Source organism: Rattus rattus, chromosome 18 (genome assembly GCF_011064425.1).
Source record: "Rattus rattus isolate New Zealand chromosome 18, Rrattus_CSIRO_v1, whole genome shotgun sequence".
Classification (NCBI taxonomy): Eukaryota; Metazoa; Chordata; class Mammalia; order Rodentia; family Muridae; genus Rattus; species Rattus rattus.
In genome coordinates, this window is record NC_046171.1 from 24603443 (window position 1) to 24630956 (window position 27514).

Consider the following 27514-nt stretch of genomic DNA (forward strand, 5'->3'; position numbering starts at 1 on the left):
ATTCGTAAGGGCGCGTCAGCACAAATGACACGGAAGGCCCATAATTTGAGTCTTCTATTGCTGTGCCCCGCTCCTTACATCCCCCCACTTCCCCAAACCTCATTTGGAAGCTGCTAGTCTTTTTTTTTTAAGTTTTTTTATTTAAAGGCGGAAGGTTAGGAATTTCTTCCAGGCAGTAGTTGCCATGCCCCAACATTTCTAGGGATATTTTGTAACATGTTCTGTAGCTTTCCTTTTTTATTTTTTTTAAGGTCATTAATGTGTTGTATTTATTTTCGGTTTTTCAAGAGTGTTTGCCGGTGGAGAGAGATGTACAAAGGATCTAGAATCAATTTTTGGGGAGGGGGTATTGAACAATCTTAGTTCTGCCATTTGTAAACAGTAATTTGGTACAGTATAGACGTTTCATCAATAAAACAGAATTTTTATCTTGTTAGTGTTACCCAGGATTCATGACTCAGAGCTTCAGTTTGTGTATACAAACACGCAATTCAGTTGTATATTATTTTTTAAGTTCAGAGAAATAGTTGTCTCTGAGGGTTTTATGGTCATCTATATATACCAAAGTTCGTGAACATACATGTGTCCCTTTTGTAAAATGGCATAATTTTTTCGTTACCTACTTTGAAGCTCTTCTTTAGATGGCTTCTATGGGCTAAATAATCCAGTCTAATAAATCTATGATCCCCCTCCCCCAATCAAATCCAAAGCGATTTTAAAAAATCTCAAGTTCATTTAGTGCAGGTATGCCAAAGTGGGAAATTTTACACCCAGTTTCCTCTGATGGATCAAAATCAAAATGCCAGGGTACAAAAATTATCGTATGAAAGTGCTTCCAGATTTCTATCTATAAGGTGTACATTAGACAAATGTGTTTATATTTAGACATGGGTCTTGTCACCAGGATCTCTAACATGCTTGAAGATATTTAAAAATCTAAAAACAAACACCAAAAAAACAAGACCCTGAAATCTAAAAATGCCAAGCATTTCAGATAAAGCAAACTCAACTAATATACTATGTAAATGTGTAAATAGTTGTTAAATTAGGTTAGGAACCATTTCAAGGTCTCTGTGTATTCAAATCTGACTTTGGAGTTGTTTTTGTTTTGAGGCAGGGTTTCTATTATGTTCTGGAACTCACTCTGTAGGCCAGGCAGGTCTCAAACAGATGCCCCCGCCTCTTCTGGGATTGAGTTCTGGGATTGAAGGTGTGTGCTGCCACATATGTACCATACCAAGATATGTTTTTAAAATGTTATGTAAGGTTGGATGGGTTGGTCAGTGTGGGTTGACTTGGATAGTATGACAACTATAAGAAATTTGTTGTTTTAACTAGTTTCATTCATTGTTCACTTTTGTGGCATTTACATTCAGAGTTGTTCAGTCATAACCTTTATTTCCAATTTTGTTTTTATTTTTTTTAAATTATGCCAAACAAGTTCTGTAACCATTAAGAAACAATGCCACAGCCTCTTTTTTTTTTCCTTCTGTGCTCCTTTTAGTATATTTTCAAGGTCATTTATGTTGTAGGGTGTTGAGAGTCTTATTCTTTTTATTTATTTATTTTTTTAACTAGTTTTTGAGATGGGGTTTCTCTGTGTACCCAGATGGAACTAACTTTGTAGACTTGGCTGCATTGCTCTTTTTGTGGAGAGTGATGTTCTTATTCCTGTTCAGTGGCTCAATATTTTATGTTTATATTATCTTAGGTGTGCCACATTTTGGTTATTAATTTATTGTTGATTGACACTTAGGTTGTTTATATCTTTTGCCTAATAATGTGTAATGCAATGAACATTGATATAAAAACATTTGAGTGCTTGCTCTTAATCCCTTGAGTTACACTGAGAAATAATTGTTGGGCTGTGTATTAGTGTATTAGCATTTTCTGGGGAGTCCCAGACTCTCTTCTATAGTGACTGTACTTATATTCCTGCTATCAACTTATGTGGCTTCAGTTTCTCCGTGTTCTTACCAGTGCTTTGCTTGATACTTGAATTTATTACCTTACTGCATTTTATTTTGGGAGCAAGTGTGTGTGTGTGTGTGTGTGTGTGTGTGTGTGTGTGTTTAGGTTCACATGTGTGGACGTTTGCTGGAGTTGGTTCTCTTCTACCATGTGATGCCTAGGAATGGAATTAATGGCAGGTACCTTTACTTACTGAAGCCACATTGCCAGTCCTAATTATTTTTAGTGTTTTAAAAAAATTTAAATTAGTTTTTATGTGTATCGGTAGGTGTACTGCTTACGTGTGTCTATGTATCCTGTGTGTGTTGTGCCCAAGGAGGCTAGAAGAACACATCAGATCCCATGGCACTGGAGTTGCAGATAGTTGTGAGCCTCTGTGTAGGTGCTGGGAATCAAACTGAGATCCTTTGAAAGAGCAGGCAATGAGTGCTCTTAGCCACCTAGCAATCTCTTCAGCCCCAATTATCTTAAATATTATGTTCATATAGTTTACAAATTTATAGGAAGCGCAGCATCACTTGTCCTTTTTTTTTTCCTGGTCAGACTGGAAACCTAGGGCTCTAATATTGAGCTAAATCCCCAACCCTCTTTCTTTCATTTACTAATGAACTGCAAAAAGAATTTAGTCACACATGTTATTACTGATTACTTAGTTTACAGTTTTAGTTAAAGATAATGCTGAATTATAACTTAGTCTGACTTAGCTAAAAATTTTGGGGCTGGAGAGATGGCTTAGAGGTTAAGAGCACTTTTGCTCTTGCAGAAGATGCTGGTTTAGTTCTCAGTACCCACATGGTGGCTCATAGTTTGAGTTCCGGGGGATACAACACTGATTTCTGACCTCCAGCATCAGACCTGTATGTGTTACATATAACCTACATGCAGATAAGACACTCATGCATATAAAATGGATAAACTAAAAAAAAGTGAAAGTAAAATATATCTTGCTATTGCCATGTCATGCTCAATTTTCAAATATAGTTTTGTAAATCATTTATAAAGTTGGGTAGCAGAAGGAGGTATTATTAAGTCTACAATACATAAAGCTGGGCATAGTAGTTCATATCTGTAATCCAGTTTACTTGCAGCCTGGACTACAGTAGCATTTGAGGTCAGTTTGTGCTAGAGTGAGAAGATGGCTTAAAAACAAAACCAGACTCTGTTACACATGAAAATGTGGTTCTTTCCAAAATATGGAGAAAAGGACTGGTTTGTTTAATGAATGGATTATTTAGTAGTTATTGCTTGAAAATTGATGGTTGGTTAATAACCTTTTAGAAAACAGTTCCAGGACTTGGTCCCATATCATGATATTAGAATAATGGAAGTTACATGGTAGTGCCTGACTGAGTCAGGTAGGAGGACATTTATCAATTGAGCCAGTACAGATTCCCCTGATGCATCTAGCCAGTAGTCGTTCTGATAATGCATTTAGGCCATTAAGTCAGACACCAGCCATCTCCCTTTAATTCTTCTGAAGCGAGTTGAGATAATTGCTGTACAGCGGTTGGTAGCAGACTGTGCTACTAGCTGTCATTAACTAAAACCAGTTCTGTTAGCAGCAGTCCAAAGATAGGTAAATTGTGTTTCACATAAATAAGAACACAAAAAACCGTTGCCTCTCCCTTTGAAAATAAAATTTCTCTATGAATACCTGAGTATTCAAAGCCACTGTCAGCTTTTATTTTTAATTTCATGTGTAGGAGTGATTTTCCTGTATGTAAGGCTATGTACCACTTGCATGCTTGGTGCCCATGGAAGTCAGAAGAGAGCTTTGGATCCTTGAAACTGGAGTTACAGACAGTTGTGAGCTGCCCTGTGGATGATACTCTTAGCTACCATTTCTCTACCCCAGACCAAAATCTTGTGTGTAGCTGTATTTTTTGGACTTGTCAGTTTATGGTAATAAAGATCGATTGTATGAAATGGATTTCAAAGCATTCAAATGTCTAATACCATCACTTGGGAGGCCGAGGCAGGTAGATCTCTCAGTTTGAGGCTATCCTGGTTCTATTACTTAACTGCGTTCCAGGCTAGCCAAGACTGCACAGTGAGACCCTGTCTTAAAAACAAAAACAAAAACACTCAAAAACCAAAAAAACAAAAATACCAAATTTTAGCCTTTTAAAATCCTTGTGTAAAATACTGTAAAGAAAATAGTACATGGACCAGGGAATTCCTACTACCTTAATGGTCCTGAAATGCTTTCTTGAGGAGGCTTCTTACACATGGTAGGAAAGGGGTGATTTCTAGTATATGTCCCTTTCCTAGAGAAGTTGGTTTCTGTGTACTTCTCTGTAGAGTGATGCCAGTAAAGCAGTACAAGACATGCTGGGTAATACATGGCTAAGGTATCCCTAGCTTGGCTGAGTAAAGTATTTTATTTTTTTATTTTTTTATTTTGAGTGAGTGTGTGTGTGTCTGTCTGTGTCTGTCTGTCAACTGGTTTTGAGCTTAGGATGGCCTTGAACTCATCCTTTTGAGTTCATCACCTCCTGAGTGCTTAGGACTATAGATATGAACTACTTTACTTGCCTTGAGATGTAGCTTCTGATATCTGTTTTAGCTATTCTTGAATTTATTTTTTGTGATAGAAATTATAATATTTGGAACCATTAATTTTTAGAACATACAGCATTTTCTAACTTTTATATATAAGAAATTAGTATTAAGCTCATTAGGGCATGTTTTTGTATTTTGAAAAAGTTGTACAATATTTCAAAATGTGAACAGTAAAACCATTCAATTCTCTTTTTAGAAGTCAATGAAAGGATTTTATTTTGCAAAGCTGTACTATGAAGCTAAAGAATATGATCTTGCCAAAAAGTAAGTGCCAAATTGGAAATAAGTTAATTTTTCACCCATATAATAGGAGAAACTGCTAAAGAACATTTTCCCTTCCAAGTGTATTCTGGAATGAGGGATTTATTGCTCTCAGACATTTGTTAGATTGCATCTCTTGAGTTTTTTTTTTTTTAAGATTTACTTATTTATAAGTAAACAAGTATATAAGTACACTGTATCTGTCTTCAGACACACAGAAGAGGACATCAGATCTCATTATAGATGGTTGTGAGCCACCATGTGGTTGCTGGGATTTGAATTCAGGACCTCTGGAAGAGCAGTCAGTGCTCTTAACTGCTGAGCCATCTCCCCAGCCCTTAACAAGTATTTCTTACTGGCTTCTGTTTATATCTAGTGCAGAAATTATTTGGTATAAAACACTTTTTCTAAAATTGCCCTTGGGTAGGATGAAAGAGATTGTTCCTGTTTGTAAATTTCTTCTTGGTTTAGATATCTGGTGCTTCAGGTAGCTGGAGAGAAGCAACAAACACAGACTTAATGCTAGCAGAGACTAGTTAACCTAACAGTTCAGTAGTTGCTGTCTTATCAATAAGTCAAGAGACTTGCTGATTCTAATTTCCTTACTCAGAGTAGCCTAGAGGTGGAAGTTAAAAGGGAGGCAGATTATAAAAGCAGTGCTAGGAAGAGGGGACTTGCTAGTGAGAGGTTGTAACCTTGGTTTTACAAGGATAGTTCTTTAATATCACACTTAGTTACTTATCTCTGATGAATTTTATGTATGAGCAGGGGCTCTGGGTCTAATCTCTAGCAACCCTTCCCAAAAGGAAAGGGAAATGGACCTGTGGTCAGTTTTCTGTAGTGCTGAGGTGTTAATGTGAGAACGTCTCTTCCTCAGTTTTGGTGTTTGGTCTATTTCTCTTACATTGTTAATGAACATAGAAGATAACTGATTTTTTGTTGTTACTTGATTTAATAGTGCTTGATACAAGCAATAGAAGTAGACTGGTGAGATGACTTACTATGTAAAGGCACTGGCCATCAGCCTGAAGACCTGAGCTGGACCCCTGAAACCTATTATAGTAGGAGAGGACAAACTCCTGCAAGTTCTCCTTTGATTTCCATGTACACACTAGAGTGTGTACACTCCTTCCAAAAGAAGATGGATAAAAAAGAAATTGGTCTTGTTTGGTTAATCAGATAATTTTTCTTCTGTTCAAATTTAGCTATGTATGGTACTTAGACACTATTCTCTTAGTTTGGGAAACTATTCTTTAGTGTTTTTCATAGTCTCACTTAAAATTTTTATTGTTTGTAAATTATAATCATTTTGCTTATTTTATGCAAAATTCTTCAATGCTTTACTAAATGTGGTCAGGAAGAAAAAACAATTTATGTGTTCATTCCTGGAAAATTATTTGGCAAAGTGCACTTTGTAGTAAAAAGGGGGCAGGAGAGATGTCTTAGTGGTTAGGAGTGCTCAGATGTTCTTGCAGAGAAAGTGGTGACTTAGAAACACCTGTAACTTGAGCTCCAGGAGATCTGGTGCCACTTTCTGGTGTCCATGGGCACCAGGCACCATTGTATCACAAATACTTATATATTGGCACTTAGATACACATAAAGTAAGAGTGTCTAAATCTGGAATAAAATAGTAAAATGAATAAACATGTTATTAGCTCTGGATGGTTGTTCGCTACTTTGCAGTGGATATTTTTGATGTTAAATAAGTAATGGTAGCCAGTAATTGAACTCCAATAAAACAATTGGATGGTTGCTTGGTTTAGGTTCTTCTCTACTGTCAGTATTTCGGTCTAGTTGTAAGTTGATTATTTTTGTACTTTAATTATTTTAATGTACATACGAGGTACAATATATGTTTAATTTGTTCTTTTTGTATTTTAAAACAGATACATTTCTACGTATATTAATGTGCAAGAGAGGGACCCTAAAGCCCACAGATTTTTGGGTCTTCTTTATGAAATTGAAGAAAATACAGACAAAGCTGTAGAATGTTATAAGGTAATTATCCGATTAAAATACAGGTTCTGTGCGGCTGGAACAATTAAGAGCATAGGCTGCTCTTCCAGAAAAGCAGAGTTTCATTCCCAGTACCCACATGGTGGTTCACAGCATTTTGTAATTCCAGTTCAAAGAGATCTGACGTCTTCTGGCCTCCCTGGCACATATAGTGCACAGAGAAATATGCAGACTAAAAACCAGTACACATTTAAAAGACAAAAATACAACCTTTCAGGGGTTGTAATAAATAACACGTGGTATGTGATAAGTAAATCATATGAATTTTATCCACATTGTAAAAACTAGCATTAATACTATTAAGTAGCTTAGGTTGGAACACACTTTTGAATGTTTAAAACACAAAAATTTAAGTCCAGACTGGTGAGCTGGCCCAGCTGGTAAAAGCACCTGCTGCTAAGCCTGACCATCTGAGTCCTGCAACCTGTAAGGTAAAAGAAGGGCGGTGTCCTGTGACCTTGACTGGTACGCCTTGGTACATGGGTACATAGACCTCTGGACTATAGAATAATAGAAATGGAACTTACATAATGATTTCATTTATTCTTTTAAAATTTTCTTAAGTAATACAAGATTTACTTGATTTGTTTTTGCAAAAAGTTGTTTTTGTTTTTTAAGGGCATCTTATATAGTGCCGACTGAACTAGAATTTGCTATGTAGGCCAAGCTGGTTTTGAACTTATAGATTCTCCTGCCTCTGCTTCCTGAGTGCTAAAATGAAAGGTGTGGGATATGGGGGCACCACACCCACTACACAAAAAATTATTGATGATTTACCAGCTTTAAAATGACATCATTTAGGAATAGGATTTTTAGAGGCTGGATAGGTGGCTCAGGTTAAGACTACTTCTACTAGGCTCCCAGCACCCGTATGGGACTGTTGAACCACCTGTAATTCTAGGTTTAGGGGATCTGGCACCTTCTTTAGGCCTCTTTGTATACCTACATTCATGTGGGTGCTCATGTGCAAATACATACGATTTTTAAAAATTTGAAGATCTTTGAAAACTAGGTATTTAATGTATATAGTTTTTTTTGATGACTTTTATACTTATATCTATATACAATTTAAAATTTCTATTTTTGATATTTTTTTTCTGATATCAGCGTTCAGTGGAATTAAACCCAACGCAAAAAGATCTTGTGTTGAAGATTGCAGAATTGCTTTGTAAAAACGATGTGACCGATGGAAGAGCAAAGTACTGGGTTGAGAGAGCGGCCAAACTGTTTCCAGGAAGCCCTGCCATCTATAAGTTAAAGGTGAAGCCTCAGGTCAAGAGACGTATGAGTGGAGAAAACTATAGCAAACGTAACAGAAGAGCAAGTTCATGTTTTCTTTAAAAATCTTTAAGTAATTCCTTTAAAACATTTCTGAGTGTTGTCTTACTAGGCAAAATAAAACCTTATGAATGATGTCTCAGTTATCCTTCTGGAATCATGTTTAGTAATTTTATCTTTCTCGTTTCACAGTTTGTACATTGTAGCTGGTATATCAGTGGAAGTACGTGTGTGTGTGTGTGTGTAAGGTGTGTAAGGTGTAAATGAAGCTCTGTCTGGAATAAAATCTTTGGTTCATTAGATAATTATCTACAGGTCAAAAACTTAAAACTATTATAAAGAAGTGTGTTCTGGCCTGTCAGGGTAGTGCATGCCTCTAGTCCCAGCACTTGGGAAGCAGAGGAAACTACATAGTACTAAACATTTAATGACTTTTCTCCCACATAGGAACAACTTTTAGACTGTAAAGGTGAAGATGGATGGAATAAACTTTTTGACTTGATTCAATCAGAACTTTATGCAAGACCTGATGATGTTCATGTAAATATTCGACTAGTAGAGCTTTATCGTTCAAATAAAAGATTGAAGGATGCCGTGGCCCACTGCCATGAGGCAGACAGGAACATGGCTTTACGTTCAAGTTTAGAATGGAATTCATGTGTTGTCCAGACTCTTAAGGTAGGTGAAAGCTTTTTCTCTACAGTGTTCTAACACTTAAATTTCTTTCATTGATATGCACAACTATAAAGTGAAACTTTTGCCAAGCTCAATTTAAATGAATAAATTGGGAAAATAAATTTGGTGTGTATATTTGGTATTTTTATTTATAAAGCTAGTGTAAAAACACTTGTTTTTTCACAGTTCTATAAGAATGGGCCAAGGAGTTTATAGGCACATACACTGTTCAATTTTTCAAAATTTGTTGAAGTTTTGTAACTTACTGTGTTTTTCTTAAAAAATAGGAATATCTGGAATCTCTGCAGTGTTTGGATTCTGATAAAAGTACTTGGAGAGCAACCAATAAAGACTTACTTCTAGCCTATGCCAACCTTATGCTACTTACACTTTCCACCAGAGATGTGCAGGAAAGTAGAGAACTATTGGAGAGGTATGTTGATGTTGAGAGAAGAGTGCATATGAACACACTTAGCAAATGACAGATTTTCTTTTTGCAGTAACTGGTCTAGATTTCTTTACATTGTTAGCATTTCTGTAATTTATCTACAGTTCACACAATAAAATACTTAGAGGAAAACTACTTTTGCTATTATGGGGATTTTATATAATTATATACAACTTATTTTTAGGGAATTCCTTTTTGTAAATTTTTTTTTTTTTGGTTCTTTTTTTCGGAGCTGGGGACCGAACCCAGGGCCTTGCGCTTCCTAGGCAAGCGCTCTACCACTGAGCTAAATCCCCAACCCCTCCTTTTTGTAATTTTTAAGTTACATTCTTTTATGTATGTGATGTCCCATGCCATGGTGCAGATATGGAGGTCAGAGGGTAACTTAGGAGTTAGTTCTGTCGTTCCATTTTGTGGGTCCTGGAAGATGAATTTATCAGTCTTGGCTATAATTTTACTTTCTAAACTATTGCCATCCCCAGAAGATTATTACAGTTCATCTTTTAAAATTAGCCTTACAGCTTAATATTCAAATTTGGTATGCTTAATCACTTTTTATTTTTACTGTAATTTTGAGTAAAAAGCATGTAACAAAGTTCTTTATTGTTTAGTGGTCAGGTTCACAATTGCTAGTATAAGCATTTAGCTTATACTATTATTTTGGAAAACATTGTTTTGGCTTAGGTACAAAATAATTCAAATATAATGAATAAGTTTTCATGTTCTCTCTCTCAAGCAAATTTCATATCACAAAAATATCCCTTTGTGTTTGTATAAGAACAAGGGCTGATAGGAGTTTATGGGCTAGCACTCAGGCAGAGACGGGCAGATCTCGAGTTCAAGACCTAGAGAGTGAGTTCCAGGATAGCCAGGCTACACAGAAAAGGACCCTGTCTTGAAAAGCAAAGAAAGGAAAAGAAAACGAACCCAAAAAACAAAACTCCAAAAGTTAAAGGACTATTGGAAACTATTTAATTCATTAAAACAAAATAAGTCCATAACAATAACATTGTTTATGAAAAATAAGGGAGTTTCTTAAATAGCAGTGTTGTGAGAAAATAAGACATTGTTTTACATTTTGGTAATGTAACATCTGTCTTAGTTGAACACAACCAGATTCTCAACTGTATCATTCTGTATGTTTCATATTTGAATTCTCTGAAAAATTCCTTTACACATGTGTGGGAAATGGGTATAAAGGGGAAAATGTTTCTTGTTTCTTAGTACATTACTACAAAAATAGATTTAACCTTAGAGAATCCCCTAAGAGGTCTTTGAGAATCCATAGAAATCCTTAGACCTTATTTGGTAGAAAGTCTGTTACTCTGATTTCTTGAGATAAGCTGCTTTAAAATAATCCTTCACACAGTGTGAGACTTGTAGGGATTGAGCACTAGATCTTAAAAATATTAATTAAGGGGTTGGGGATTTAGCTCAGTGGTAGAGCGCTTGCCTAGGAAGCGCAAGGCCCTGGGTTCGGTCCCCAGCTCCGAAAAAAAGAACCCCCCCAAAAAAATATATTAATTAAAGTATAAAATAAAAATAAATTCTGAACTGTCTCATCCTCGTCTACTATTGGATATTTACATTTTATCAATAATTTGATTTGTATCTTTTTGTGACTAATAGCTATTTTGGAGTAGGATATCCTTGTAGAGTGTGTTTAAGATTGAAGTATTAACTAACTGCTGGATCAAAATTCCCCACTACTTTTTTTTTTTTTTTTTTTTCTTTTTTTTTTCAGAACTGTGGACCGAAGCCCGGGCCTTGTGCTTTCTATGCAAGTGCTCTACCACTGAGCTAAATCCCCAACCCCTCCCACTACCTCTTTGATGTGTGATTTATCCACTAGGGTGCTTCATCTGTGAAGTGTGAATGAGGAAGATGACATTTAACATAGGTCTTTATTTTGAATTAAATAATGAAACTGATGAGTCACGTTGCTGTAGGTGTGGAGTACCTGTTTACTCGTTTAATTTTATAGTTTTGATAGTGCTCTTCAGTCTGTGAAATCTTCTGTGGGTGGAAATGACGAGCTATCAGCTACGTTCCTAGAAACGAAAGGACATTTCTACATGCATGTTGGCTCTCTGCTTTTGAAGATGGGTCAGCAGAGTGACATCCAGTGGCGAGCTCTTTCTGAGCTGGCTGCATTGTGCTATCTCATAGCATTTCAGGTAAGCATTTTCAAGTTTTAGGTGTAGTTATCATTTCAAAAAGACTATTGTGTTTCACATAGAGGTATGTCATAGTGTATAATAAAAATATGTGAACAAATACTGTGTTACAATTAAGGTAAAAGTTAATTTGATGAGTAACTATACCAAGGTGAATGCATTGTTTACAACAGGTGTTAATGTATCCTTGTGGACCGATATTGGGGTTTTTTATTTGCAGATCACTTTGAAGCATTTTATCTTTCAGCTTGGCCATATCTGGGAACATAATATTAAAGATGAAATTTTATTTATTTTATTATTAATGATTTATTTTTATCACATGTGCACTGGTGTTTTGTGCATATATATGTATATATATGTGTATATATACATACAGTTATATATGCATGTTTGTAAGAGGGTGTTGCATCTCTTGGAACTAGAATTGCAGTCAGCTGCCATGTGGGTACTGGGAATTGAACCCAGATTCTCTGAAAGAGCAACTAATTGCTCTTAACCACTGAACCATCTCCAGATGAACCATCTCTAAAGATGAAATTGTAAATATGGGTTAAGCTTGATTCAAAAGTTATATACAGGCCAGATAGTCTCCCCTCCTTCCTTCTCCTTTCTCTTCTTCCTTACTTTCCCTTCTCTTTTCCTTTCTACCTCTTTCTCTCTCCTTCCCCTGTCCGCTTCACATTTCTTCTCTTTCTCCCCATTCTCCCTCTCCTCTCCTTTTGCTTCCATCTTTCTTTCTTTCTCTCCCTTTCCTCTCCTGTCCCTCTCTTCATTTCTTTTGACAAGATTTTTTAATTGAAAATATTTTTATACAGTATGTATATTCTGATTAGTCCTCTCCCCCCACAACTTCCAGTTCGTTACTATTTTTATTTCCATCTTTTTTTTAAGGTTTATTTATTATATATAAGTACATTGTAGTTGTCTTCAGACACACCAGAAGAGGGCATCAAATCCCATTACAGATGGTCGTGAGCCACCATGTGGTTGCTGGGCTTTGAACTCAGGACCTCTGGAAGAGCTGTCAGTGCTCTTAACCACTGAGCCATCTCTCCAGCTCCTCTTCTTTTCCATGTTGATCCACACACTTTCTGTCTTTAATGAAAAAGACATCTAAGGATTAATAGTAAGATAAAGCAGAAACAAGTTGGAATAAAATAAAATGAGACGAAAAAGAGCCAAAGAAAAAGCACAAGAAAAGCTATAGCTGTAGCAACACTCACATTTGAATACTTAGGATTCTCATAAAAGTCCCAATCTGGAAGCCATAATTATGTGCAAAGGACCAGTAAGGTAGAAAAAAGAAACAAACAAGAAAAACCTTCCCTGACATAACTATGGTGCTGTTCATTTTGTGCCTATTGCTGGCCATGAGCCCTACCCTTAAGAGTGGCTTGTTTCTCAGGTGAGACTGTCTCAGAGGAAACTTTTCATTTCTTTCTTTTTTTTTTTTTTGGAGCTGGGGACTGAACCCAGGGCCTTGTGCTTGCTAGGCAAGGGTTCTACCACTGAGCTAAGTCCCCAACCCCAACTTTTTCATTTCTAAGTGGCAGTCAGTTGGAGATAGCTTCTGGGTTAGGAGTGGGATGTTTACTCACTTTCAGCTCCAGGACCTTATGTGGTGCAGACCCATGCAAGCCCTGTGCAGGTGTTGCAGTCTCATATGTGCACCAGCCCTGCTGTGTCTAGAAGGCCTTGATTCATTGCTTTCTTTCATTCTATCCTGGCTCTTACACTCTTTCTGCTGCCTCTTCTGTAATGGTCCCTGAGCCCTGAGGGGGAAGGGATTTGATTGAAACATTTCTTTTTTAGGGTTGAGTGCTCCTAGGTCTGGCTGTGGGTTTCTCTATTTGTTTCCATCTGGTACAGGAGGCAGAATCTCTAATGTTAGTTGAGCCATGCAGCGATCTATGAGTATAGCAGAAGGTTGGTAGGAGTCCTTTTATTGCAACATTCCTTTAGCAGAGCAGTAAGTAGTACTTGGTTTTTCCCTAGATTATTGATCTACTTAGTCTCAGTCACCTAGGCTACTCTGGACATAGGTTTCGTCTAATGGTTGGGCCTTAAATCATATCAGTTATTTGGTGGGCTACTCCTGCAAGCTTTGCATTCACCATTGTAGAGTGAAGGGTGTGTGTCTTAGGGTTTTCATTGCTGTGCACAGACACCATGACAAAGAACTCTTCTTATAAAGACAACATTTAATTGGGGCTGGCTTAAAGGTTCAGTTCAGTCCATTGTCATCAAGGTAGGAGCATGGCAGCATCCAGGCAGGCATGGTACAGGAGGAGCTAAGAGTTCTACATCTTCATCTGAAGGCTGCTAGCAGAAGATTGGCTTCCAGGCAGCTAGGATGAGGGTCTTAAAGCCCACACCCACAGTGACACACCTACTCCAACAAGGCCATACCTTCTAATAGTGCCATTCCCTGGGCTAAGCATATACAAACCACAGTTGGTGTTTGCCTTTCTCCTTTGGTAGCGCGAAGACTATCTTCCAGTACTTGAACACTATTCTGTAGAGCTCAAGGCTCCATTTAGGCACCTGCTCCAGTTCTCCATGTTCATTCAAGGTGTTTGGCAAGATTTTTCATAGCCCTAATTTGCTTGGAAGTTCATGTGTAGCACAGGCAGGTCTTGAACTCAAAATGGATTCTTCTGCTACCTACTACACCCTAATAAAAGCACTTTTTGTACCTTTTTTAAAAATACATAATTTTTTCCTTACCAGATATTTTTCTACTTAACTGTAATTATTAACTGGACATTATTTAAAAACAGTATGGAAAGGAACATCTGTTGGGAATATGGGTATCATTGAATTAAATTCTTTTTATTTTAAAATTGTCAGGTTCCAAGACCAAAGGTTAAATTAATAAAAGGAGAAACTGGACAAAATCTACTGGAAATGATGGCCCATGATCGCCTTAGCCAGTCAGGTAACAATATATTAACTGAGGAAATAGTAAAAAGCTTAAGCTTCTTCCTTACATTTATTTGTGTGTGTATGGGTGCATGTACTCACTCGTACTGAACATCACTCAGGAGTTGACTCTACCATGTGGGCTCTGGGATTGAGCTCGGGTTCTCACGCTTAGTGGCAAGTACCCTTAAAGTTGAGCCATTTTGTCATCCCAAGATAAAAACTTTCTTTAGGCTTCTTAAGTTAAGTCTTTATAGCATCTTTAGTTAATCCTCCATAATTACTTGGTTTATTTTCGCCATATTTTGCTATACTTTGTTTAAACGTTGCCAAAGGTGGTAGGCATAGCAGAGATTAGAAAAAAAAGACAGATTCCCCCACCCCCCCACCCCTCCAGAGGGTGTAGGCTGAGGACTGAACCCAGAACTTCATACTTGCTAGGCTACAACCAAGCTAAATCCCCATTGCATCTTTTAAAATAAGAACCTACTTAATTTTATTTGCTTCCTGGTGGAGATACTCTTTCTAGGTTCTAGAGTATCCTTCTTAAGTGTGCAAAACACTTCTGTAGCCAAATGTTGTTTAACACTACTGCTTGTGGACACTGCTCTGTCGGGGACAGTCTTTAATTGCCTAAATGGAATGATGTAAAATGTGGGATGCTTGATAACTATATATTTCCCATATTTTTCAGGGTCCATCCATGGTGTAGCATATAATAGCACTTAATCCAAGTAGTGGCTTAAACCTTATCCTGAATTGTGGAATAAAAAGTTTCTATCAGAACCTACATATAGGTATTTCTAAACCCAGTTTTAGCCATCAGGGCCTCAAGTCACAGGCCTGGTCTTGGCTGTTGTTGGAAGGCCACTTAAATCCTATTCTTTTATATCTAAAATGATAATACCTTTGTCATTTTTAATTGATTTTTGTTTCCCCTTCTGTTTTACTTTATGTAGGCAGAGATACTGTCAAACCTATATATTGTTTATTTTTGATAAAGTACTATTTTTGTTGGAGGTTGAAAAATGGGGTCTGAGATAACCTTGTTAATCCGTTCTTGGATGTCTCCATGAAATGATTAAGAGACAGAAGGAAATAAAATTGGCGTTTCATCGTAAAATAATGGAAATAATTTGTTTTTCAGGGCACATGTTGTTAAACTTAAGTCGTGGCAAGCAAGACTTTCTGAAGGAAGTTGTGGAATCTTTTGCTAACAAAAGTGGCCAGTCTGCTCTCTGTGATGCTCTGTTTTCTAGTCAGTCATCCAAGGATAGATCTTTTCTTGGTAACGATGATATTGGAAACCTGGATGGGCAAGTACCAGACCTAGATGACTTGGCTAGATATGATACTGGTAAGTTGCATCTTTCAAAAGAGAGGTTCTTCATCATAATCCATTATATCAGGAAAGCTCAACAGTCATATTTTTATTTTGATTCTTTCTAGGTTTATTTTGGCAGAAATAGATGTTAAAGAGTATGAGTGTAGATGACTCTTTTTTCTTTGAAATGTTTGTTTGTATCTGCCTGTCTGTCTGTCTTTCTACCTACCTACCTACCTACCTACCTACCTACCTACCTACCTACCTACCTACCTACCTACCTATGGCTTTTAAGACAGAATTTCTCCATATTCCTGGCCTCCTGGAATTTGCTCTGTAGACCAGGCTGGCCTTGGATTAAGAGATCTGCCTGCTTTTGCCTCCAGAGTGCTGGGATTAAAAGTGTGTGCCACCACTGCTTGGCAAAAATAGTTATTTATATTATATATGTCTTGCTTTTGTAAATTTTCTATCGCATAGTATGTACGTATATATCTGTATGTATATATTATTTACTAGGTACTTTGTATATTCAACATTCAATTTCTTTAGTTTTTTTGGTATTGAAATGAAACAGGATCTTTTTATTTGTTTTGAAACAGGGTCTCATTATATATAGCCTTGCCTGGCCTGGAATTAGTTATGTAGATGATGGCCTTGAACTCAGAGATCCATCTGCCCCTGCTTCTCAAGTGCTGGCATTAAAGGTGTACTCTACTACACCTGGTCTCATTTAACCAGGTTTTAATGAAAGTTGTATTTAAGATTCATCTGTCTTTGCATTTTCTCAGTTGTTTTCTTCATTGTATTTGCCCTTCCCTTCTACCCCCAGACTCCCTGCTTAGTGAGATTTGACTTTATGTTCTAGTTGGTCTTTTTTTTTTTTTTGGTGGTGATCCTTGCTGTTTAGCCCTTCACCCAGTGACAACCACCTTGCTGGGGCGAATGCCCATTTGGACAGGAGTTCCATTAGCTTCTTCTTGCTATCCTATTCAATGTAGATGACCTATTTCTTCCTATAAATTTGGACCATTGCCAGTCTGCTGACCTTTTTAGTATCCTTGTACAAATTGAATAACTTTATCCTTTCAGATGGGCAATGATAATCACAAAAGGGAAGTGTGTTAGAGAACTTTGTTAATAGATAGTATGTGTTTCGAAATTAATTCCTTAGAGATTCCTAAAAATGAAACCACTGAGACAGATTTTCTTTTTCTTAAAAATTGCTAGAAGTGGTAGCATTTCTAGGGAAGTTGAACTTCTTTTTTTTTTTCAGAAGTTCATAAAGCTTTTTCGGTATTAGATTTCTTGTAGAAGAAAGCATGCTTTTTATAATGCTCATAAGTCAGTAGAATGGTATTCCATTGTTATTTAATGACTTCTTATTGAAAGGAAAATAGTTTTGAAATATTTATAATAATAATAATAATAATAATGTGTGTATTTTTTGTCAGATTTGTTTTATTGTTTATTTTTTTAAGATTTATTTATTTATTATATATAAGTACACTGTAGCTGTCTTCAGACACACCAGAAGAGGGCATCGGATCCCATTACAGATGGTTGTGAGCCATCATGTGGTTGTTGGGAATTGAACTCAGGACCTCTGGAAGAGCAATCAAACTGCTGAGCCATCTCTCTAGCCCTCTGAATGAGTCTTATTTTCTCAGGTGGCCTATATTCACACCTTTTCTTATTAAAATGTATAAAGTGTAGCTGGGCATGGCTGGGTTACTCCTGTAATCCCAACATTTCAGGAGGCAGAGGTAGGTAGATATATTGAGTTCCAGGCCATGGAGTGTGAGTTCCAGGACAGACTTGCCACATAGAGAAACCCTGTCTTGGAAAAACAAAAAAAAAAAAAAAAAAAAATTTTTTTTTAAAGTATGAATATATTCAATAAAAATGGGAAATTTTTACTCTCTTGTTCCTCAGTTTTGAAAAAGAAGAGAGCAGTTTGTAATTAAATTTTTTGCTAAATTATTTATTTTTGTTACCTGAAGACTCAAAGGAAATGTATCACGCATGGCAGTTTTTCCTCTGTTTCAGGAGCTGTTCGAGCACATAATGGTAGTCTTCAGCACCTTACCTGGCTTGGCTTACAGTGGAACTCACTGCCTACTTTACCAGCAATTCGAAAATGGTTAAAACAGCTCTTCCACCATTTGCCTCAGGAGACATCAAGGCTTGAAACAAATGCACCTGAATCAATATGTATTTTAGATCTTGAAGTAAGCAGTGATAACAATTAATTACTTACTTTTAGTGTTTGTAATTTGTTTTTCTAACTGACTGTTTTTTAACAATAAAACAGGTATTCTTACTCGGAGTTATATATACCAGTCACTTACAACTAAGGGAGAAGAGTAATTCTCACCACACTTCCTATCAGCCATTGTGTTTGCCACTTCCAGTGTGCAGACAGCTTTGTACAGAAAGACAGAAGTCCTGGTGGGATGCAGTTTGTACTCTGATTCACAGAAAGGCATTGTAAGTAGTAAAACAGTAATAGTCCTTTAGATTATGGTTTTTACTAGGGGTTTAATTTTTTTTTTCTTTTCTTTTTTTCGGAGCTGGGGACCGAACCCAGGGCCTTGGGCTTGCTAGGCAAATGCTCTACCACTGAGCTAAATCCCCAACCCCCTAAGGGTTTAATTTAATTGTCATGGGAGAGTTTAATTTGTCATGGTACACATATATGTAAGTGTTGAACTGCATTTCTTAAAATAGTTCAATTATACTTTTTTAGACCTGGAACCTCAGCAAAATTGCGACTTCTAGTTCAGCGTGAAATAAACAGTCTGAGAGGCCAGGAAAAGCACGGCCTACAACCTGCTCTGCTTGTGCATTGGGCACAGAGTCTTCAGAAAACAGTGAGTTCATTGAAGTGTGAATTTAAAACAAAAAAAATTGGCGTAAATAAAAGTGTTTTTCCATAATAAAGTTAATTGCTTACACATAAGCAACTAGTAAAATGTTGACTAGTACTAATACTAGTAGTATGTGTTTTTGGGGGTTGGGGATTTAGCTCAGTGGTAGAGCGCTTGCCTAGGAAGCGCAAGGCCCTGGGTTCGGTCCCCAGCTCCGAAAAAAAAGAACCAAAAAAAAAAAAAAAAATACTAGTAGTATGTGTTTTTATCAAGAGTAGATGTTGCTGTTTAGCCTTTTGACCAAAATATTAACTTTCAGGGGCAGACTTTTGTTTATGTAAAAATGTCAAGTTTTATTGCAGAGTGTTATTACAGAGAAAATGTGATACAAAGTCTCACATAGTCTAGGCTGGCCTTGAACTTCCAATCGTCTTGCTTCTGCATCCCAAGTAAGTAGTGAGCCAGTTGTGTGCCACCATGTCCACCTTAAAAATGGCAACTTCTATATTGGGCTGCCTCTCGTAGAGGCAGTAAATAACTTTCTCTTTTGATGTTCCACTTAGTTGATTTTAAAGTTTTACCAGTGTGTCTAAATCATTTATAATGTTATAGGCTTCTGACTTTCTATTTTAGGGCAGCAGTCTTAATTCTTTTTATGATCAACGGGAATACATAGGCAGAAGTGTTCATTATTGGAGGAAAGTCTTACCATTGTTGAAGATGATCAGAAAGAAGAATAGTATTCCTGAACCTATTGATCCTCTGTTTAAACATTTCCATAGTGTGGATATTCAGGTAAGAATGAGCTAATGAACTGATGCATGCGTAACTTATCACATACAGACAATAACTAAGCAAAGTGTACTGCTATTTTATGGTAGCATTGCTTTCTCAATCTTGTAGCTGACAAAATTTTTGACTAATGAACTGTTAATTTTCTTCAGATAAAATAAATCTTTGGAAATTTGGGGTTCAAGCAGTTTAACTAACAGTTACTAAATAAATGTATTTAGGCATCTGAAATTGGCGAATATGAAGAAGATGCACACATAACTTTTGCTATATTGGATGCTGTTAACGGAAACATAGAAGATGCCATGACTGCTTTTGAATCTATTAAAAATGTAGTTTCTTATTGGAATCTCGCACTGGTAAGTGATGTGACAATTGAATTGAGTTTTGTTTGTTTGTTTGCTTGCTTTGAAAATCTAATTGTATTTTGTGTAGATTTTTCACAGGAAAGCAGAAGATATTGAAAATGATGCCTTGTCTCCTGAAGAACAAGAAGAGTGCAAAAATTATCTGAGAAAGACTAGGGACTACCTGATAAAGATTTTAGATGATAGTGATTCAAATATTTCCGTGGTTCAGAAAGTAAGTTGCTGGTTTTGTCTGACATTTAGTATTGTTGATAATTGCCCAGGTTTTGTATTTTGTCCTTTCTTAAGTCTCTAAGTTTCCCTTATGATAGATGATCAGGGCGTGTGCATGAATGCTTAGTTTTCTTTTATCTTAGGTTTGGTATATCTTGAAACAACAACAAAAATTCGGCAGTTTCGGGGTTGGGGATTTAGCTCAGTGGTAGAGCAAGACCCTGGGTTCAGTCCCCAGCTCCGGGGGGAAAAAAATCGGCAGTTTCACACTCATACTGGTTTTCTTCCTTCTAAGTTTTTTTTTTATTAATTAACATGTATTGCTGATCTTAGCTTAGGAGTTATATTGTCTGGTGTATTTCAGCATCTGTATTTCACTCTGTTCAAAGTATCTTAGAAGAATGTATAACTTCTATATGGAAAAGCTTCCTAAGTTCACTTTCCTTTGTTACTATGACTTACAGATAAAATAGGAACAACTTAGGCTTTAGATTCTGCAATACTTTTATATGTATAATTTAACATGTAATAAGATGCTTGTTAAAATGGGCTGTGGTACACACATGTAGTATTCACACTTGGAAGACTGAGTCAGGACTGAGAAGTCAAGGGAACCCTAGGCTACAAAGTGAGATTCTGACTCAAAATAAGAAAAATATGAACAGCTTAATAAAACTGATTCTTTATTTCTAAGGCATTTTAACATTTTTTTGTAAACTAATGGATTTTTTTTTTTCAGTTGCCTGTCCCCCTTGAATCTGTAAAAGAGATGCTGAACTCAGTTATGCAGGAACTTGAAGACTACAGTGAAGGAGGTACTCTTTATAAAAATGGTTGCTTTCGAAGTGCTGATTCAGAGTTAAAGCATTCAACACCATCTCCTACCAAATATTCTCTATCACCAAGTAAAAGTTACAAGGCAAGTAGGAAAGAAATGAATCATTGTACAATGACGTTGTTTTCTACACATTGTAAACACTGTTAACATATTTGTGTGTATGTTTGTATATTTAGTATTCGCCAAAAACACCACCTCGATGGGCAGAAGATCAAAATTCTTTATTGAAAATGATCTGCCAGCAAGTAGAGGCCATTAAGGTAACATTTAGTTTGGCTCAATGTAACTCTTATGCTAAGATTTTTTTTTCTCTAATCAGTTTGAGACAGTATGTAACCCTGTCTGCCCTGGAATTCAGTCTGTCGACCAGGCTGGCCTCTGCCTCTGGAGTGCTGGGATTAAAGGCCTTCACCACCACACTTGGCTTCAAGCTTGCTTGGGTTCTCCCTCCCCCTTCCCTCCTGTCCCCTCCCCTCCCCCTCTCCCCCTCTGGATCATTTTTTACTTTCTTAGTTGATCAACATGTGCCCTTTAGTATAGTTTATAGAATCAATTTCTTTTGACTCTTAACTATATTTTCTAAGTTACTTAGAAGTCTATCGCCACATGAGATAAGAGTTTTTTAAGATAAAACCTTTTTCCTAAAACATAATTTGATTCCTGTTATCTCTCCATGAGTAACTTGTATGTACTATCATTACCATTTTGTGTTAATTTGTCAGCATGTATGTTAATAAAGTGTGTCAAATTTATCACTGGGCATTGAACAGTTGAGTTGAATTTTTTTTTTTCTTGTTTAGATGCTTTTTATATGAGTGGCTTAATTATAGTGTAGTATTTACTGGTTTCTTATTTTAGAATTACACAAATCTTTTTTTTCATGCCTTTTGGCTAAGAACTAAATTATTCCTACACCTAATGTTACATTAAGTACATTTTGCTATGTGGTGATTATTATGGTATGTATAATCAACAGCTTTGTTGATTTGTTCAGCTTTGAAAACTGGTTAAATAACAAAATTTTGAATTTGTACAATTACATTTTTTGTTACATAAACCATGTAACACATTAGAGTTCCTTTCAGTGTACAAGTTTCAGTTGTTCAGCATTATTCTGTGGAAATGTAATGGGAACTTTGTCTGTGAGCCTGGAAAACTGGTTGCTACTGAACTCGAGTCTAGTTATTGTTCTTGGAAAATTTGATTTCTTACTTTAGTATTTTGTAAATATTTTGTAGTATTTTTAGAATTGTTGAAACCAGTTGTTATCATATACTTTTTAATGTGTATGTGCAGGTAGATACATGTGGAGGCCACAGATGTTAATTAATAGAAGACCTTGGTTGTCCTCTAATAATTTCCACCTTGTTTTATTCTCATTGAATGTGCAGTTCACCAGTTGGCTAGATTGACCAGTGAGCTCTGGGGAATTCTCTCTCTCCACCTTGTAGTGCTATGGTTTTTGGCACACACCACTAAGCTCTTATGTGGTCTGAATGCAGATCTTTGTGCTAGTTTTGCAGGTGCTTTACAGACGGTCATCTCCCCAGTCTCCCTGGTTCTTTTACCATTAACAGTTAGGATTATATCGTATATCAGATTTAGAGCTAGGGGCCATCATTTCTTCTAGTTTTTTATTCGTGGATATGCAGCATCTAGACAGAGGGGTAGGTAGATGAGTGGAAATTATTTTTAAGTTGAAAATTGAGGTAAGGAAATATTTGAAACACTTGTATTTATTTGTTTTGTGTTTGAGACATTGTTTATAGTAATGGAAAGCTTGAAATTTATGACCCTTTTCTTGCCTTACTTTCCCTCCTACTGGGACTGTATATGCGAGCCACCACTCCAAATGCAGCATTTGTAGATCAAGAAAGCAAATACATTAGGTTTTTTTCTGATCTCATTTGTTATAATTTGGTTGGATGCTGTTTTCAAAAATTTGAAGCCGTTTTAAAAATCCACCTGTCATTTTATACCCAGATACATTGATAATGATATTATTAGTATTTTTTTTTTTTTTGGGCAGGGGGAGAAAAGCAAAACAGAAAACCAGGTGATGGTGGCACATACCTTTAATTCTAGCATGTAGGGAGGTAGAGGTAGGATCTCCAGTTTGAGGTCAGCCTGGTACATATAGTGTGTTCTGGGACAGCCAGGCTTTGCAGAGAAACCCCGTTTCAACAAACAAAAAAGAAAATTCATTGGTAAGTCCTGTATTACAAGAGGAAGTTTTGCAAGTTCTTGTGTTGGGATGTTGGCCATTTAGTAAAGTAACAGATAAGATAGCTATGTAGAAGGCAATAATGTTTCTGTATCTTGTCTGGCAGGAGAGAGATGGTATGAAAACATTTTGGAGTCATATCTGGATCACGTACCAGTTCTGTCTTTTGCTGCATCTGCCTATCTGTATCTGTTTGAAGTACGGGTTATATTGTTTACAAACAACATGTTATGATTAAGAATATGTGTGTGATAGCATAGACTGCTTTCAGTTGCTGCAGAGTATGTCTTACTACCTTGGGAATTTGTTGGCTACTTTCCATGTGGATTAGAGATAATTTTCAGTGTTGAATAGTCCAGATAATCAGAAGAATTTAGCAGTGTGAGGAGAACTTTAAAGCTGAGTAGATAGCTCAAAGTGCGTGAGGAAAGTGATTGTCAGAAAAAGTTGTTCATTTGCAGGTCTTAGGTTTTTGAGTAGGTAAATGTTTTGGATGGATTAAATTTTATAAAGATAAATGTAAGTAAAAATGGAATGGAAAACTGGAGCAAGATTTAGGGAGTTAGTTCTTTGGAGTAAAGTTAAAATGAATGAGTAGACAGAATCATGTTCTCAGTGCTCTTTTTCCAGTGGAATGTATAATTTCAAAGGTACCAAGCACTTACATTTAAAATATTTAAGTGTTTGCTAAGACTGTTTCCAGCATTATATAATTAAACATTTAACATTCCTTACTTCTTTTTTTATTTTAAATAGAAAGAAATGCAGGAATTGAAGCTAAATAGCAACAATTCTGCATCCCCTCATCGCTGGCCTGCAGAACATTACCGACAAGACCCAGTTCCTGATGGGTATCAGGGGTCACAAACTTTTCATGGGGCTCCACTAACAGGTGAGCTGGCAACTAAACAAACCCTGTATTCCAATAAAATACCTTTCTTTTTTTATAGTGCTAAGACTTAAACTGGAGCCTCATGCTTGCTAGATAGGTGTTCTACTCTGATCTCTATATACCCCAGCTCAGTCCTCTTGGCCCTATTTAAATAGGTAACTTGTGAATTTAACTTGTTTGTGGTTTTGTACATTCTAGAATATATCTGCTGGGTTGGGGATTTAGCTCAGTGGTAGAGCGCTTGCCTAGCAAGCGCAAGGCCCTGGGTTCGGTCCCCAGCTCCGGAAAAAAAAAAAAAAAGACTATATCTGCTTAACTGTTTACAAAAACACTATATTTAGTACACTGAAATTTTATAAATCCAATCAGAGAATAAACAAGTTTTAATACTCTAAATATATTAAAGCTAAATCTTTTTATGTACATACATTGTAGCTATCCTGTGAAATGTTTCATAAATTGAAACATGTTAACTAATATAGTTATATACTAAGAGGTGCCTAATAAGAATTTAAACCTCTTGAGTTATTTTGATGGTTTTTTTATTCATTTATTTTGATCGTGAGCCTAGCCTTTAATTGCTAAGTTATCTCTCCAGCCCTTATTTTGAAACATTATGATTATTCAAAGGAAAACTCATAATGAGTTGCTTTCTTGCCATTTATTTACTAGTTACCCTTTCTGTCTGTCTATCATATCTATTTATAGCTGTTTGTCTGTCTGTCTACTTATTTAGGGTTTTACTATGTAGCTCTGGTTGGCCTGGAACTCAACTGTGTAGACCAGGTTGGCCTCAAATTAAAAAACTCATTTACCTGCCTCTTCCTACCAACTTCTAGGCATGCACCCCCACAGCTGGCTCTGTAATAAGTTTTTCATGATACTTGCTTTACATAATTACTATGAGTTTTTGTGTATGTGCAGATAGTTATGAAATATTTTTTACTATGTAGTAAACACTAATAGTGTTATTAATAGTGGTTTTTTTTTTTGTGGGTAGCTATGTGCAAAAGTACATTTTGTAGGTTATTTTATCACAGTTCCTGGTTTGTAAATACTATTGGTAAACTTGGTTTTATAGACGAGAAAATAGCTTTAGAAGGGTTATTCATTATTAATCACTGTACAGCTAGTTACCCATAGATGTGTCAATTACCCCTAATTCAGAAGCAACTTTCCAGTATGATACATGCCTCCTGGTATTCCTATTCTGAAATTATGAAATCTGAAATTCTTCAAAACCTGAAACTTTTGAGTGTTGTCACAGTATTTTAAGTGGAAAAACCCTATACCATACATTCATATGACAGGTTGTTGTCAAAATATATTCACTGAAAATGTGTAAAATTGCCAGGCATGCTGTGGTAGCAAACATGCCTGTAATCTAGTCCTCGAGATGCTAAGCTAGGAAGATCACAAGTCTAAGGCCAGCCTGGCTTGCATAGTAAGGCCCTGTCTCAAACAAATCCATAGACCTTTAGGATGTATACGGATGAATTTATGAACTATGGATGGATATAGTAGTACTTGCATTCTATTCTTACGACATTTTATATATATGTAAATATTCAGATGCCTGAAATAACATTTGGCACCAAAAATTTGGACAAGAGATACTTAACTAGAACAATAATGTATATTGATTGGGGAGGTAGGTGAGCAGCATTTTACTTGAGCCCAGACTATTCTAGAGCCTATGATATAGAATCACTGACTTACAGTGATTCTCCTGTCACTGCCTGAGGGGCGGGATTGAAGGTGTGAACCACTGGTCCCTTGAGTGCATGTTGTTTTCTAATTGCTTTCAAACCAGGAAGGTTAGAGTGAGATTTAGATAAGCACAATTTGTGTTTGGTTCATAGAGGCACACTTAAAGAAATCACTGTTTTCTTCTCTCTCTTTTTTTTTTTTTTTCTGGAGCTGAGGACCTTGCACTTGCTAGGCAAGCACTCTACCACTGAGCTAAATCTTCAACCCCCACTGTTTTCTTCTTACAGTGATTTCTAAGTTTTAGCCAAGTTTTGTGAAGTTAAACTCAAATGTCATATGTTACACGGGACAATAGGCTGGCCAGCCTAGAGTTTATTAGTGACTGTGTGCAGTGGTTACTTCAGCCTCTCTTTGGTTACTGTTTGCATTTCTCCTGTGCATAGGCAAAAAAATGTAACGTTCATGTTTCTCATTCTTGTAATGACAGAATTGTGATGACTAGTACAACTTGTTTTATAGTTCTGAAAACCTTAAAATTGCTTGTTGATGACAGGGTCATAAGCTTATTGGCAGCTCTCTCCACCCCCTTCATGTTCATAGTAACAATAGACAAGATAGAATTCTTGTTTTCTAAAAATGAGATTCCTAGAAGGTAAAGATAAGTAAACATACTTGGAAATATTGAGCAATGTAAAGAAAACTAAAATTAACTATCCTTTAAAAACAAAGTCTTTAAAATGGTTTCCTTTTATGTATATGGGTGTTTTGTTTGCATGTATGTCTGTGTACCACGCGTGCCTAGTACTTGAGGCCAGATGAAGATGTCGGATCACCTGGAACTAGAGTTAATAATTATGAGCTACCAACCTTGTACTTCTAGAAACTTAAACTGCTGAGCCACCTCTCCACCCCCTCCCTCTTCGAAACATTTGGAACATTGTCATTTCGATCTTAAAATGATTTTATGAGATTGTTACTATATTTATATGTGTGTGTTTGTGTGTGTATACACATCATGCTTTTTAAATGTTACTTTAAATTTGAAACATTTTTTTAAAAAAATCCTTGAAAATGCTGTTTATTGACCATATGCAAATGATCACATGACCATATTTCCTTATATGCAAATATTGCCAGTATTCTTATTTTTAATGTTTTAGTTTGTGCTCCTCTAAATAATGTTTGGACACATTTTTAAGGTTAGAATCTTAGAAATTTCATCTTATTCTTCTTATTTTATTGTGCTGAAGCTTAAACCTAGGGCTTAATTGAATTGAACTATACTCTCAAACTCTAGTCATTTTAGCAGTTCTGTTTTTGCTTTTATTACTAGTACCTAATAGCACCATCTTGTACTCTATATTATACAAAAACTGTAAACTGTACAAAAACCTGGCCTGAGTTATAAGAACAAAATATTACCAGTTTTAATATTTTTACATAATACGTGCTCTGCACTTTGTAGTCTCTTGAATTTTCCTTCCGAATTGTCTATTCACATACTGGTTTTTTTATTATTATTATTTTTTTTATTAAGTTTATATGAACTTCTAATTTTTTGTCCCACTGAGTCACTGTCAGACTTAACTAATTTTAATTGTAGACTAAAAAAATTATTTCCTTTTTATTGTATATATAAATATATGTTTGACTGCATGTATGTATGTGCTCTGTAGGCATACAGTGCTTGTGGCAGACAGTTGTGAGTTGCCATGTGAATGTGTGGGTAACTGTTAAACCCAGTTTTCAGATTCTTGTCTCATGTCAATCAACTTGTAGTTTCCTTGCATGTTTCTTCCTCCTCACAGGAGTTCTAAAACAGCATTCCATTAGGTTTTCAGGTTCAAACATGGAGAGCTACTTACTTTTCTTCTATAGTTTTTACTGCTTTTTTCAGAATTACTTGTTTACAATTCCAGTTTTTTACTTCATGTACAGTATGAAAGATCTTTTGGTTTTTAGTTCTG

General features: G+C 36.2%; 2 protein-coding genes across 4 annotated transcripts in view; both read left to right on the forward strand.

Annotated features, from left to right (window-relative positions):
- The window catches only part of P4ha1 (prolyl 4-hydroxylase subunit alpha 1), a 1160453-nt gene that overhangs the window by 535245 nt on the left and 597694 nt on the right, over positions 1–27514 (forward strand). The gene's annotated exons all lie outside the window — the stretch shown is intronic.
- The window catches only part of Ranbp2 (RAN binding protein 2), a 49864-nt gene that overhangs the window by 548 nt on the left and 21802 nt on the right, over positions 1–27514 (forward strand). The window contains 17 exon segments of the mRNA XM_032888374.1: positions 4730–4797; positions 6684–6795; positions 7921–8073; positions 8539–8769; positions 9054–9199; positions 11199–11391; positions 14245–14332; positions 15464–15673; positions 17690–17871; positions 17955–18130; positions 18390–18513; positions 19144–19305; positions 19524–19661; positions 19738–19884; positions 20623–20802; positions 20898–20981; positions 23702–23837. Coding sequence (XP_032744265.1) covers positions 4730–4797; positions 6684–6795; positions 7921–8073; positions 8539–8769; positions 9054–9199; positions 11199–11391; positions 14245–14332; positions 15464–15673; positions 17690–17871; positions 17955–18130; positions 18390–18513; positions 19144–19305; positions 19524–19661; positions 19738–19884; positions 20623–20802; positions 20898–20981; positions 23702–23837 — 2530 coding nt within the window.